Source organism: Serinus canaria, chromosome Z (assembly GCF_022539315.1).
Source record: "Serinus canaria isolate serCan28SL12 chromosome Z, serCan2020, whole genome shotgun sequence".
NCBI classification, from domain to species: Eukaryota; Metazoa; Chordata; class Aves; order Passeriformes; family Fringillidae; genus Serinus; species Serinus canaria.
The window spans coordinates 47,861,616-47,878,182 of NC_066343.1; the positions used below are offsets into that span (position 1 = coordinate 47,861,616).

At 37.0% G+C, this 16,567-nt stretch overlaps 1 protein-coding gene across 2 annotated transcripts in view; it reads right to left on the reverse strand.

Annotated features, from left to right (window-relative positions):
- Window positions 1–16,567, reverse strand: part of KDM4C (lysine demethylase 4C) — a 245,200-nt gene that overhangs the window by 217,759 nt on the left and 10,874 nt on the right. For both annotated transcript variants that reach the window (XR_007780436.1, XM_050986882.1), the window contains exons 2-4: window positions 14,130–14,294; window positions 8,152–8,327; window positions 5,219–5,333 (exon numbers count right to left, since the gene is read on the reverse strand). Coding sequence is in view for 1 of the 2 variants with exons in the window: in XM_050986882.1 (XP_050842839.1) it covers window positions 5,219–5,333; window positions 8,152–8,327; window positions 14,130–14,273 (435 nt within the window). In the remaining variant the exon portion in view is untranslated. The remainder of the gene's footprint in view (window positions 1–5,218; window positions 5,334–8,151; window positions 8,328–14,129; window positions 14,295–16,567) is intronic.

Sequence of the window (16,567 nt, forward strand, 5' to 3'; positions counted from 1 at the left end):
TCATCACTGACAATTGTACCACACAATCCAATACCTCGAAAAATTTTACTTTTCAGCAGTTTTCCTTCTAGATAAGATAACAAACAGGCTTGAAACACCTTACCAATTATGGTCATTGCTACAAATACTACACCTACCTTGTACTTCCTTAAAGAAATAGTACAAGGTACATAGTAGTTTATATAGAAAAGTACTATTCTAATGTTAATTCATTTTGAAGGTGATTCAAACTTACTGTAAATTACTATAAAGAGTTTTTATTACTCTTAACAGCCTTTGCATCTACTTTTAATGCAAATTGGAGACAAATTTGCATTAAAAGTGGGACACTTGACAAGCATTTCTCATCTAAACACCTGCACACTTTGGAAGGAACTGACCCACTGTTTTCCCAAAAACACAAAGAAAAACGTTTATCTCAGGGCATTGGTAAAAAGTGAAATTCACAGTTGAAAGTTCTAACCTATTTGCAAATAAGAATAAAAAACCTTCAAGTGCAACAATGTTGTATTAATTTTTTTAATGTACTTACAAAAGTGACATGATGCTAGTCTTTTCACTTTACTTAAACCACTCAACACTATCATGAACATGATTGCTGTATGCATACATTATTACACACAATACTTTTTCAGTGTTTCATTTTTGCTCTGATTATCTCACAGCTTCATCTCAATACTAATCTGGTGAACAAGACACCAGTCGCACTACTAAGATTGAAGAGCCCTTTTGGCTGACTGTAACAACCCCAAATCTAAAGAGGGGTTAAAAACCTAATTAAGAGACAGAGCGAAAAGGAACACAACAAACATTAGAGAAAAATTGGTGCTTGGTAACCCCTCCTCTCTCTCCATAACCATTCACTCACATCAATGCACACAATAAAGCTACTGCCAGGCTTTTACTTTGCCTTGGAAGTCATTAAAACAGAGGAAGAAAAATGCTACAAACAAAATCTCTACACCATAAACACACAGATAAGGAAATACAATCTCTCTCATTAGATTGTTTTTACTTATCATTTCTAAAGATATGGTCATTGCTTTTTAAGCCCCCTTTTGAAGGATGGGCAAGTAGATTCTTTGGAAATCAGATCAGAACCTAAATTGTTGCTCACATTGATCTCAATGATGAGGAGATCACAGAAAATGACATAATAGAATAGAAGGAATAGAATAATTTAGGTTGGAAAAGACCTTTAATATCATCCAAAACCACCATTAACTTGGTTCTGCCAAGAGACTAAACCATGTTCCCAAGTGCCATACCTACAGGTCTTTTAAACATGGTCAGGGATGGTGACACAGGTACTTCCCTGGGCAAGCCTGCCCCAGTGATTGGTACTATTTCCTTTCCATTAAAAAGCTTTTCCTAAAATCCAAAGTGAATCTCCCCACTGGCACAGCCTGAGGCAGTTTAATCCTGTTGCTTGCTACCTGTGAGAAAAGGCCAACCCCCATGTGGCTACATGGGGGTTGGCCTTTCAAGCAGCTGTAGAGAGTGATAAGGTCCTGCTCTCTCCCCCAGTCTCGTTTCCCCAGGCTAAACAGTCCCAGCTCCCTCAACTGCTCCTTACAGGGTTTTTACTCCAGACCCTTCACCAGCTCCACTGCCCTTCTATGGACACATTCCAGCACCTCAATGTCCTTCCTAAACTGAGAGCCCAAGAACTGGACACAGGATTTGAGGTGTGGCCTCACCAGTGCTGAGTACAGGAGGACAATCCCTGCCCTGCTCCTGCTGGCCATGCTGTTGCTGGTACAGGCCAGGATGCCATTGGCCTTCTTGGCCACCTGGGCACTGCTGGCTCATGTTCAGCTGCTGTGAACAGGCAGCTTTGCAGCCTGTGGCACTGCCTGGGGTTGCTGTGACCCAAGGGCAGACCTGAGCACTGGGCCTTGTTGAGCCTCATGCAGCTGTCCTAAGCCCACAGATCCGTCCTATCTACATCCTGCCCTATGCTCCCCACACCTTATACATTGGACAAGGTGGGAATTCGGAATTGTCCTGTTAGGAGAAATAAAACTAAGAGGAGAAAAATGAAAGTAAAGTGTGTCTTTCAGACAGCAGCTGAGGAGACTGGTGAGGGAGACACAAAACAGTATTTATACATGCTTCTTCCAAACGTGGCTTTTCTCTGCAGAACAGCAGATGCCATTGTCAACACTGAAGTCAGACATGTTTTATGACTCATTATAAACTTCAAATCAGCCACTTTTCTTTGGAACTACTTTTGAAACCAAGAAGATTTCCACCCCTCCTCAGTAGCTAGATCAGTCCACATAGGGATCATGCCTTTTCTAGAGTTACCTACACAGACACTCTCCTACAAAGCACCACCATTAAACGTAACAGCAATTAGAATGTAAATAACAGAATAATATTTCCAGCAAACCTTCAACCTTCTCAAATTACAGAATTTATTTTCTATAAATTTCTATAAAGCTCACTATAGAGTGCACAGGCTTGTTTCTACAGATTAATTCCTTATTTGTAAAGGCTTATTTTGAGTTCAAAGCCATCAAATAAGACATTTTAAACAGATTCTGGAATAATCCAAATTATCCAACTACAAGGATAAAATTGAACCATTGATTGCAGCTGTTAGACTTCAAAGCATGCACTTAAAGCTTTGTTTCTTTATTTCTTTGTTTTCATTTGGGTTTGGGTTTTTGGGGGTTTTTTGGTGGGGTCTTTTTCTGGTTCATGTAACACAGCCTTTAGAAAAGTTTGCCCCATCTTCCAAATCCCTCAGAACTTATCATCCTGTGGTCTAAAAATGCAAATACTACAAAATCTATAACTTCTCTGGCACAATGCCAACAAGGTGCTGGATTTCACAAACAACAATAATATTTCTTAAATTATCTAAAGAGTAAAAAATAAGGCTCCATCATGCTTCAGATACAAATGTCTCAATAAAAAATTGATTGTCACCAAGTGGAAAAGAAAATGTAACTGATAAACTGTTAAACTGATTTACAATACAGCAGTATTTCTCACTAGTTTTGATGGCCCACATACATGTATGTGGGCCATCACATTTTCCTTAGGTTTCTAGTAGATTTTACCTGGAATTCTGTCAGGTATTTACCTTAAGAGTAACATCTGTAACACACTGTTTTCTACAATATTTATTTTGTAAAAAGTAAGCATTTGTTTTGTTTCTTGCAAATAAGCTGCCATGACAAACTAATCCCATCATACACTTCGTCCTGAATGCTGCCCAAAATGTCAGTGAGTTGTATTCATCTCCTTTTCCCAAATAATCACAATCCTGAAGGAAACTGAATGAAGACATGAAAACAATCTGCAATTTCAAACAAAATCAAAGAGATCCTTCTTAATACTATCTTCAAGTACTATGACAAAAAAATATTACTTGTGCAAGTACACCATCTGCTGGCCAAAAATTACTTGCAGTAAAATTATTCTGAGAGACCACATATTGATCACTGGCATCATAACTTTCTCACCAACACTTTGGTTCCAGAGTATATTCCTTCTTTTCTCTATACACCAAATGGGCTGCACACCAGCACCTGGCTGTCACATTAAGTGCTCAATCTGTTCACATTCCTTAATGTCAACTCCTTTCACTAACATTTCTACTTTGTTATTTATTTTTAAATGATACCCATTTTATTATAAGTATCAAGGTTTCTTTATTCTACCTTTTATTACTTTCTTCCCCAGTCACTGCAACTTTCAGAGCTTTGTCTCCTTCTCCTATGCACTAAACATCTGAGTTAGGATCCCCAAATGCTGCTTCTCTCACATTCCTCTTTGCTTTTAACTTGAACGCCCTTCCTCATCTTTCCAAGACTGTAATTCTGTAAGAAGGAGATCTCTGACCTTCTCTTTGACCAATCAGCCCTTTCAAATTGGATATTATTGTATTCATTTTATTTTCTTTGGAAATATTGCTCATGCAAGAGTAAACTAGGATAATCAATGCAAAAAAAAACATAATCCAAAAAAAGCGTACCTTTGTAAAAAGGTATACCATGAGACATTATCTGCTAACAACGACACAATAATCACAGAAGAAAAAGGGTAAGCTTCTATTTCTTGAAACACTTTTTCTATGTCTTGTGTTGGTCTCCACAAAGCAACAGCCACCTGGAATGTCTCTTCACAGAAACATTCCAAATTAGAATCTTCAACTATTTTCTAAACGATTTCTCAAAGCAGCTATGTGGACACACAAGGGAATTTCAACTTGCTTTCTCTAAACAACATACCACTGGATATTCTTAGGTGTCTTTCAAAGATGATGTAACTCAGTGCAAAAACTGAACTGCCTTCAGCCATATTGGCAGAGTGTATTTATCTTTGGACAGTCTTCAATTTGTCTTCTGTGAAGAACTGTGAAACACCAGGAAAGCCTCAGACCATCTGCCACAACAAAATCATACTTTTTTTTCTAATGATTGGAAAAGACAGTTACATAGAACATGAAATAACCCAAGAACTTCACATATGGTACTTTCTTTTCATACAAGTTTGTCAAATATTTTCTGAAATGCTAATATATCCTCTCTTACTCTCATGACTTAAATAATCCTTTAGAAATCTAGTACCTGTCTTACTTACATTGCCTAATTTATATCAATGAATATTCTGTAATTCTTTGGATAATGAGATCTGTTTTAAAAGTCCCTTTATTATTCATGGAGATCTTGGCAAGTTACAGCAAAATTAATTTCCTTAGGAAATTTTAATTTCATCTGTTTTAATGGAAAAGTAAACAATATGAGCAAGTACATTTCCAGGAAACGGCAGACATTCCAAGCATGAACTACAGCGACGAATATTCCTCAGTAAAGAGATTTAAAACTATCCATCTTTTAATTTTAAAATAAAACTTAGTTAAAATATGTCTAACTGTCCACATATACACACAGGAAACATACATACTAGAATATTAATAAACAATTAAGTAAGTAGGAAGAAATCTCAAAGTTCTGGAGAGTTCGAAGTGAAGAAAGGGAAGAGTCATGAACAGGAAGAGTAGCAATATTCTACTGTCTAAGGACAGAGCTGTCTGACTCTTGCAGATGTAGAATTAATTTCAACCTTGGTTGGAGGCTTTACGGAGTAACACAAAGATTTCAAAAGACAGATTCTCAGTCACAAAGCAAGAGTGTATCCTCTAAGAAGAGTACCCTTTGAAAGAGGGCTGGAAGGAATAAACTTCATAAAAAGCTATGCATACTTCATCATAAATGCTCCCATTGATATCTGCTCCATAAATTGGTGCCACAAAAGTCAAGTTCTTCCAGTATTTACGCTCCAGATCTTCATAGTCTACATATCTTGGAGTGCGGTATCTGCAGAGAAAGAGTTAGGCAAAGGTTCATCACCATCTTTCAACAACTGCCTCTACAATGGACTATGCTTCTATGCCATGGATAATAGACTATGCTATGAACCTTCTTTATTTCAAATTCTCTGAAACAGAAGAATTACCAGTTGTCCTGTATTCTTAGTTTCATGATTAACCATATCATGGAAACCTCCTAACTGACAGCTACAGTAACTAAACTCATCCACCAATCCACACAATATTTGCTTCAGTCTCCAGCAGCAAATCAGCCCATTTACCAACCATCTTTAGCCTGAGCCCCTCCCTTTTATTTCTCTTCTGTAAAAAAAGACACATATGGAAAACATGATTAACAAGCATTTATTTTTTTCCTACCTCACTACCAGTTCTGCAAAGACTCAGATATAGGTCCTGTACAAGCTTGTCTCAGAACAATGTAAACTAACTCAGCCTTGCAGCCCTCACAGGCAAAAGCAATACTTTCTTCTCTTCTTCCTGCCCCAGAAAACCTTTTCAAGAAAAGTTGCGTTTCAAACAGTTGATACCAAAAAAATTCTACAATGCAGAGAAAAGAAATATTTAAGGAAACTTTTCTTTTTACTCATTTATAACAGCACAAGACACATAACACACACTGACGTGCTTCAATATACATATGTAAATAAATACTTATGTAAATACTTTTGAGAGTTTACTCAAGCAGCCTTTCAAAATCCTGTGGGAACAACACCAACACACTACCAAAGAAACATCTATCAACAGCTTTGCCTCAGGATCCTTTGTCAGACCTCTGCACTTCCATATTTAAGTCTTTAGAAAACTTACACCCCATTACTACAACTCTGAGAACTAGTGTTTCATTGTAGAATTGCCAATTCCACCTGAACAACTGGAAAGAAAATCCAAACATACAACACTGAGACCAAGTACATTTACATCATGTAATAACTCTGAACAGAGACCAAAAAAAGAAAAAAAAAAAAAAGCTAAACATGTCTTAACCAAAGCATTCTCAGCAACAGAATTGTTTTATTATTTCTAATGATAGTTCCAGATATCAGACTGTATTTGTGTTGGGCCCTGAGTACCATGCACACATGAACTCCTTGATTACAGAATGTGGATATGCTCCTATTTCCCAGAGGTCAAGTAGAGAAGCATTTTTGTTCAATGGAGAGCTGCAAATGTCTAAACAAAAAAAAAACGATTAAATGCATTAGACTGAGTACACTTGATCCTTTTAAAGGCAGCTGTGATTTAATTAAATGCTCATGGCCCTTCTCTCTTACCTAAAGGAAATAGGTAACATCCTAATACTCAAGAAAAAAAAGTCTTTAACAGAGAAGTCTTCTCCTTCAAGGAACAAAATTATTTTTATGGGACTACAGAGGCCCTCAGGTACTTGATAGTTTAAGAAACACCAACTGAAGTAAGAGTGTCATAGAATGTTATGTGACACATTTTCTCAAGAGCAGTGACAAATATTTGGAAACACCTACAGCTAGTAATAGACAGGAAGTCCTCCCAACTGTTCTACATTTTTATGCAAAATTAAGTTGCCATCTGATTTCAGTAAAAACCATAAAAACTGAAATCAGAAACGTTTCCAAAATATATTTCATGATGAATATAATAAACTTAACAAACACTATGATACATATGAAAAACTTCCTAGCATTTCTGCATTAATTAATTATTTTAAGAAATTAGTGTACCTTAACTTATTAGGGGTAAATAAAATGTAAACTTTAACACCTATGAAAAAGTATTATTGAAAATCACATCAAATACCATACAGGTTATATGATTTACTCTCACCTCGAATATTTACTAAACAAATAATTTCAAGAATTACAAAATAGTTTTCAATTTCCAATTACCAGAGAAAGAATACTGTGCACCAAACTTAATTTTGCACAAGTAATATATATGTACTATTCTTTGTAATTGAAAAAATAAAAAGAAAAAAGGTTGTCAGTTTTGCACTATCATGAAGGCATGGATACTATGGAACATTTGGAGCCTCTTTAAAAGCTTTAGATGACCTAGTTTTTTCTGATCTTGATAACAGCTTCTATTCTTATATCTAATTTCTTAATTAACCTATAACAGAAACTTGCCTCCAAACTAAGGCAGTATTACCTTTCTCATTCAAGTATCTTTTCTTTCTAAGACCCTTTGACTCATCTTCCAGAAACCACAGTTTTGAGAAGATAGTCGAGTAAAATATATTCTAGTTATGTGGCCAAAATGACAGGCAAGAATTCCTTCTATCAATTCCCTCTTCTTGAATGCTCAAGAATTTGAAACACTGCATTACAGTGCCTAGCCCTTCACAAACATTTTTTCCCCTTCCATAACATCCATCTTGCCATAAGCATAACATTGACATTCACTAGATACCATTGAGTTGTCTTAGATTAATGCAAAAGCTTCTGGATTGGTTATAAAAGATATTGGAGTTTTCAGAATTACATGGTGATAGGCCACTCTAGTATCTAGGAATTAAACATTAATAGGTGTAATCAAATTAAAACTCAGATACACATCTGTATCATCTTCACTATTTTCTAAATCTTCTGGAAGATAAAGGAAAAAAGGTAGACAGAAAGCATCATGTCTCAGGTTCTTCAGATGCTTTCTTGCTGCCATGGTATCAGATGCTTTCAACAACAAACACAAACAATACTCACACTGTGGTACCCTTCCATACCTTGAAAGACAGGCAAAAAAGTAAAAGAAATCACCAGTAGCCTTGCACAATTCAAAGAAACCACAACATATGAAAACAAATATTAGTCTTACTAAGCAAGAGTACATACTTGTCACTGTTTGCTAGGTCCTTGAACTCCTTCACTGTCATGGGCTTTTTCTGAATATTGTATTGTGTGAAAAGTCCAGATTGGCCAGTGACCATCTGTTGAATTGGAGCAGGAATCACCAAATCTTCAATATCATCATAATGTTTTCTTGGCTTCCATTCCTTTGGCGGGATAACCTTTACATACAGGAAACAAAACAAAAAAGTACAGTTGCAATAACAATTCAAAACATCCTGGAAAAAAAATTGAAGGAACAGTTGAATACGCCCACATGATCAAAGGAACATTTGGGTACCAGCTGTTTCACATTAACTGATACTGTAAGTGCTCCTAGACACTGTAAAAACCCATTCAGAACATACCCAGTATCACCTCAATTCAGAAACAGCAACCCACCAATCTACAGCAATTCTTAGACAAGTGTGCAAAAATACACATTTATAATAGAGTTGACAATTTTTTTCAAATCAGAAAGCCTTATAACTGACAAATAGTTTGCAACCCATAAGATTATATACATTTAGTGTTAAAAAATATACGTTGCATTTGGAGATACAGTTTAGAAGAGAACATGCAGGTACTAAGTCAAAAACTGGGCTCAATGATCTCAAATGTCTTTTCCACACCTAAAGATTCAAAGATATAAAATTTTTATCCTCAATTAAAATAAAAATGCCTAAAAAAAAAAACCTGTCAGCCCACTGTCTAAACATTATTTGGTATCAACAGTATGTATAACTCTATTATTTTACTGAAGAGTGGAAAAAAGACAGCTGTTTTAGACTTCTGAATCTGTTCCATTTACTCCCCATAAAACTAGAGGATACAGCTCTATTACAGTAAGCATGTGCACTAATTTAGATACATTAGCTTTTATAATTACATTATTTCATCCTTATAATTGAAGATTAAAGCTATGTGCAGATTAACCAGCTGTAAAGTTAATGCATTTATTTCAAATACCACAGAACTACTCACAGTCTATGAAAACTCCTCAGCAGATTCTGAAGTGTTAGCAAAAAAAATCAGTAAGATTTTAAAAGAAGCCTGTAGTCACACCAGTATTCTTTAACAGGCTGAGTAATCTTGAACATTTCCTGCATATATTATTTCAGTAGAAAACAAATAACTCTAGATGAAACACTTCTAAAATAGAGCAACAAAAACATTTATATAGATATTTTTTGGCTTGGTTTTGGTTTTGAATTTCTACTTGTCCAAAGGCTTAATGACACGTTTTTTGATCCACTCATTACTTTAATTCTTCTGCTAAGTTCAATTCAAATTTCCCTGAATGGTGGCTTGGAAACTTTTAAGGTATCTTACAACAAAGTAGGACAGCTCTTATAAACATGCAACAAGTGAATGGTATTATCTGAATAATTAATTCATAATTTAGAGGTAGTGTGAGAGACTGAAATTTTAAGGTTAAAGGCTTAAACATGGCTCTCAAGGACATTTTCCCCATTATGGTAAAACTGTACAAAGAAAATGTGCCCACCCAAGCCCACCCCTCCCTGAATATGCCTGGAACTTTGGACTGTGAGTTTAAGCATCTAAGGAAAGATAAGATACTACAGTTCATCTGACACGATTCTTCAATTATCTCAGGTCAAGGGAGAAGTAAGCAAGGCTGAGGGAGAAGGCATCCACAAGAAAGCTGCACCCAGCAGCTGTCCTGAAAATCAGCTCTGGTTGGTTTGGGGTGGGGGAGACCGTAGCCCACAGGTCCATCTGCTGAGGCCAGCTTTGCTCACATGCCACCAGCGGGGAGGAGAAGTTTTGGGGCTGTAGCATAACCTCTGGGCAGAAGGAGTGAACACCCATCCTCCCTTACACTCAGCTGGCTCAGTTGCAATCCCCTCCACCCCTGGATGGCCATTTCCACAGGGCATTCATGTGAGAGGCAGCTGAGGAGGTGTCATAAGCCACCAAAAACCCTGAAGCACCCCCATCCTCCTTTCCCTGAGGGAAAGGGATGCAACAGATCCAGAGTCTGATCCAAGCAACAGTATCAAACTGAGGTCAGCTACCTGGGCATTCCTACCTGGCCCAAATGTATATTAATCTACTGAATTCTGTACTTTTTGGGAGACCCTCACTACCAGGAAGACCAGAAGAAGGTGGTGAAGATGGAAACCACAGTGGTGATATTTCCACTTAACCTGTCTCTCTGTCACTCTTTGTCTGCCCCTTTTTTTCTTTCTCCTCTATTTCTGTTTCTATCTCTCATTTGCTGTAAACAAAATTCATACTTCTGACTTCAGCATATGCTCTCGTTTGCACCTTAATTCAGGCAGAGTATCTTTCTAATACTTTTAATAACGGGATCTCAATGAGGCAGTCCTTAAGCTACACAGCTAGACTGTTTTCTTACAAGCATTTTAGGATTCCATCTATAAGAGTCCATTAGAAATTTCACTATTTAATCTCTCCATAAAACTAATAAAATTCTAAAACACATAGATCCTAAGATCATTTGCTAGCTTTGGAAAACAATCAAAAATAGGCATTTTGTAATGTTAATGTACTCAAACAATCGTAAGAAATTCAGTCCATCCAGAAGACCACCAGGCTAAAAGCTCACAGTGAAAGACAAACATCAAGCCAAAGGAAATTTATCTAATAGTAACATACTTCAATAGCTAGTATTTTTATTTTACACATAAACAGGTGTTTTTATCTAGTTTTTACACAAATGCAACTCCCTCTTTCCTCTTTTCCTTCTCAGCTTCCACAGGACTTCTGCTGTACAAGAACTATTTAGCAAGTTTCAATGTTGTTTCCTTTTAGAGAAAAAAAATAATCCAATCATCTTGTGATTCCTACTTATTTCTTTCACAGAACACTTAAATTATACTCACATTAACAAAATATGAAATGTTAGTTTGGAAGCAGAGAAGTCATGCATTCAGAAAATATGCATAGAAATCAAATATGTGCATAGAGATTTCCATTTTCATGATTATTAAGCATGAAGTCAGAGGTTTGGCTCAAATATATGAATACTGAAAAGCAAAATTTGCATTATCTTATTTAGTTCAAGGTCAATGCTCTTTAAGCAATAAAAATATGTTTATGAGTACAGGATCAAAATATCCCCTTCCAGCTAACTGGAGTATGTTTACTACTGTTATAATTAAATGTGCTGGTTAGAGAAGTGAATTCTGTGGGAATCGACAAGCAAAAAAAAGTTTTAAAAGAAGATAAAAATAAACTTCCTGCCCCAAAGGATTTGTATTTTCTAAGGAAGATGAGGACAAAGACTGAAGATGTTAATATATCATGTTCAAAGGAACACACAACTAGCCAGTATAACAGCTGGAAATAATGACTAGGTCTCCGTGGTTTTACCACTGACCCATCCCACTGAAGACTCTTCATATCTCCTTTAGTAAAAATAGCATCTTCTAAGTCAAGCAAGTTAGAGTTATTCAATGGGAGCAACCTAGATCAAATTCATCAATCACATTGCTGAATGCTCAAATATGAAAAAGGAAAAAACTAAGGCAAGAATTTTCCATTTATTTATTTATCAAAGATCCTAATCATATTAATATAGTTTAGTGTGATAAACACACAGTTTTAAATAGGGATGTTTTAGTTATACGAGTCAGTCTCCTGCATGAAGACTGCACATCAGTACTGACAGCACATACATTTCTGTTAAATCCTCTTTCATATACTGGCAGTCTCCCATAGATCTGATTCTGAATGGCACTGGCTACTACTTCTATGCAACTATTACCCCCTAACTCACTTGAAAGTTGTTTTTCTTGCACTTGTCAGTATCTATTTTCAGCATGGTGTTCTGAAATTACTTCTCTACTTGCCAGAGTTACTGCAAATTTATTCAACTCTTTTGCTCTGCATCAATGCAGTTTGAGTTTTCTAAACACTAATTCTCCAGTAAAGACAACTAATCTATCAGTGTCCCTTGTTTGTCATTTGTGCTACTGTTTTCAGCCTTTGTTTTCCTTTTTAAGTATAGAATCCTCTGTAACAGTAAGACTAAAATATATTTTCTGTACCTAAAGCTCATTTCAGACTTTCAAAAGCCTAATGGCAATTTTTTTGCCAATTTGCTCAAGGGATGCCATAGTACCTTATCTGTTTCGGCAGTGGATTGATATTGTTTGTCTACTACCTCAATTACTTGTTTCAGACATAGTATTAAGACCTTCACTGGTGCTTGCAGTTTTTTTAACATTTTATATCCCATACTCTTTCCTTCCATCAATATGTGCAAACCCTATATTCATTTCATCCCCATTTACACACACATGTTCTTCTACACAGGTAACAGGTCTTCTCCCCTTACATGTTCACATTTAACCTAAAATATTGGGTATGCCTACTCTGATTGTGTTCTCTGTTTAGAGATTAAATTTCTGTTTCTGCAAATACATATCATTCTTCTGTTAGTCATTTTTCTTCTTGCATTCATACCTGATACTGTACATCCTGGACCAAAAAAAAAAAAAATTAGGTTCCCTGTAAGTTAATTCTCTATTACTATCAAAACTGATTTTTTTTCCTGTTATTTTAAAGCCACTATGAAAAACTTAGAAAATGTTCCTTAAACTTTTGCAGCATTAATTATTCACTTGATAAGATTTGTTTTAAAAAATACTTAGTTGGTTAACTTTTAATTTTATTTATATTAACTATATATTTATATAGTATATATATACTATCTATTTATATATTTTTTAATTTAACTTTATATATTTAACTTTTTTTTAATTTATAAATTTTTGAGATATTAACAAAATACAGTGAAAAACATAATATAAAATTCTCAAGACAACCTAGTAATGTGTTGAAAGTACCTGACAGACTGAAAACAGCAAGAGATGCTTTAACTGCTGTTCAACCAAGCAAGAAGATACCACTACAATGAAGGTTACTAGTCAAGATTAATGGACTGCAATATGTCCTCCCCCTACAGACAAAGAGGTTCCACAACACAGCTGAACATAGGAAAAATTCAGCACAGGCCTTCCACTGTTGCCTATTTATCACATTTCTACTTCTCTCTGCAGAGAAAATTTTGAGAATATAACCTACGTACTCTATCAGCTGAAATAAAAAAAAAAAACCTGGAAAGTTTTCAAAGAGTAAGGAGTTCAATTTTGCTCTGTTTCACAGGAAGCAGGAGGCAGGAGTGGGCAGAGGGGAAAACAAGAGTTTTAAGTTTTGTTCCGCCTCACTCAGATTCTAATTGTCTTGACTATGCAACATTAGCTTCAAAACCCAGTGATGGAGATAGCTGCTCCCACAGAGTACTTAAAATAACTAAACTGGTAATTCTAGATTTGCACTGGTTTCTGCTGGTTTGAAAAGTGGCAAAACAGCATAAACAATTATACGATGTATCACTAAATTATGTCAGACTGAACCTCTGACAATCCGTCTCTGATAGGGGAGGAACTCCTGCTCTAAGGTCCTGGATGTGCCATTGTCCAAAAAGCAATACAGCCACAGTTAGTGTGCCTGAAGTTCTCACTAACAAGAACAAGAAAACTATTTCCATTCAAACACTGCCTTACCATCTTTATGTTCACCATAATGAAGTGGGATTATTTGCTCCAGGAAAGCTTTACACATCCCTAAAACACCAAGTTCAACACCTGGTATATCAGGACTACTTTCATTTACACTATCAACTCCCTGCTTTGCTCTAATTTGACCAAAAATAGTCTGAATCTACTTAGAAAGAGATCCTATTTTGCTATTGTAAACTTGTAAACAATTTACAATTAGAAAGAAAACACTACACAACACCTTCATTATTCTGCATGAAATATCAGAGACACGAAAGGCTCTTTTTTAAAGTAGTAACAAATCATTACTTACTACTTGCAAATCATTTGGAAAAAAAAATAAATAAAAAGGTCAGGTTTGTAATCAGCAAAACACAAGTAATGGGAGATCAGGTATTAGGAGCATTTTTCTTCTATGTTATACATGTTTACCTTTGCGACTCCAGCCCTATGAGCACCTTGTGATTCCATGTGTGCTAAGTACTTGTTGAATTCCCTGAATTCGTCCATCGAAGGCCTAAAAGTCATGATTTTGCAGCTTGGGTTTGGAGGACTATCTGAGGTAACAGCAGCCATTCTGGTTCAATTTCAATCTACCTGTTAAAAAAAAATCATACACTGTAGAGAATAATCTGTAAGACCAATTCTGACATTCAACATACATGGTTTCAAACTGAAAAAAAATGGGACGTCTCAGTTTAATGGGGTGCAATTTTAAAGATAAGCTGTTCTAGTATAGAAACAGAGTTCTGTTCTATCTCTGGGAACAGAACTTTTCTTCTCCCATCTCTGGTTTCTCATCTCTCTCATATCTCTGTTCAGGCTTCTCATTAGATCACAGTTACTTCAACATCTGCTTGCTTCAACACTGGTGCTTCTGCTCACGGCTGTAGTTAGAATGCTACATGCCCCCAAATGCATTCCATGAGTTACAGAAAAAAAGTCTGGTTTAACAATTACATCTTGACCATAACCTTACAAGAGAATTTCAGCCCAAGACTAAGCATCTCCTCATTATCCTCCCATCTGGGATTTCACTCCCTCCTCACTGACCTTGGTGTCTCCATGCTATTTTCTTTACATGTCTTCACCCTTTCCTTTTTCTCTCATTTGAGAGAGGATTGATGTCTGCACATTTCATCTGTGCACTAAAAGAGCTGGTATCTTGCCCTGGCCTATAGATGATCTCTGCCAGGCAGCGGCCATTCTGGCTGCATGGCTGTTTTCTGGCCCCTGCTGTGCTCAATTCCAGCTGTGGGGCTGCTTTTCTGCACAGGGCTGCAATGCCACCTCTGTTCTCAGCTGCATGATTCTCCACAGAGCCCAAAGAATGGCTGGGCAGCTCATGGCTGGAGCGGAGTGCTCCACCTGAAGCCGAGCAGCGTGGGCAGGACCACCAGCAATGGTCGGAACTCGGCGGTAGCAGAATCTCAGCTGAGCCATGCTGCGGGCCAGCCTGGCCATGTGGCAGAGCAGGTCCCAGCCAGGCCAGCGCTGCAGCAGAGCAGGGCCCGGCCCCGCCAGGACACATGGGCCCCGTGGCGGAGCAGGGCCCGGCCCAGCCAGCGTCCAGTTACCTGTTCCAAGGCCAGAAGCAAGAGACTTTTTCCCAGGGCTTGTTCATCTTTAAGTGTGATTTCACAAAGGCATATTCAGCTCTCTTGACACCCTGTTAAATTCAAAGACAGCTGATTGGTTCTGCCAGGTGCAAAGGAAGCTCCAAAGGTCCTTACAGAGAATCACTTCCATAGCTCGTGATTTTTTTTTTCCTTAACTAAGAACTAAACTACATTAAACCATGACAACCAATTGTTCACTTCCCACTCACACTGCAAATACAGAGGAAGAGCACTTGGATTTTCTAGTTCTCACTATCAGCAGTTTAACAACAGGACTATATTCCTGCTCATTCTCTGAAAACAGAGAAAAAACCAAGTAAGCTATACACATAAATTCAGTATTTCCTCTGATTTCCATTTCTACATTGAGACTGACTAAAAGAAAAAGTTATTTCCATTTCATACCAGGATACAGTACTCATGAAAGGAGATTGAACTTTAGGCAAGTGACTGATAAACATTACCTTCAGATCAGAAGGTGCTCCTGTTTCCAAGTACAAATCACTGTGTGCCATCTGCCATTCACAAAATTTTTCACTAACCTTACAAAAAAAAACTGCTGGTAACAAATTTCTTCTGACACGCTCTGATCAGATTTGCAGTTACTTCAACCGTTCATGCCAAAAACACTGGGTGCCAAACTGGCAATTAAGTACCACACAGCTGATCACACTTCCCCCATCCATAATGAGACTGGAAGGGGAATCAGTGAAAAAGAAAAAAAATTCACAAGTTAAGAACAGCTTAATAACTGAAACTAAGTAAAAATTATTTTTATTTATTATTATCAGAGAGAGAGAGAGAGAGAGAGAGAGAGAGATATCAAAACCAAAAAAATCCCAGGTGATACACAATTTGAACTGTCACCAGCCACCCTTCTGGGTAATTCAGCCATGTTATATACTGGGCATGACATTCTGCAGTATTGAACAGCCCTTCAGCCAGTTCGGGTCATCTCCCTCCCAGGTTTTTGTGCATCTCTTTACTGGAAGGGTGCAAAACACTGAAAAGTCCCTGATAAATATTAAGCACTATTTGGCAACAACCAAAAACACCAGTGTGGTATCAGCATTATTCTCATACTGAATCCCAAACACACTCCTGTACCAGCTAAACATACAAACTAGTATTAATTCTGCCAACTCATACAAGCACACACTGTCAGATGTCACCTGCCTCACCCTTCACTACATCACAGATGAAGCCCATTTCAAAAGCATAACTTGATTTACCAATTAACTTGCAGTTGCT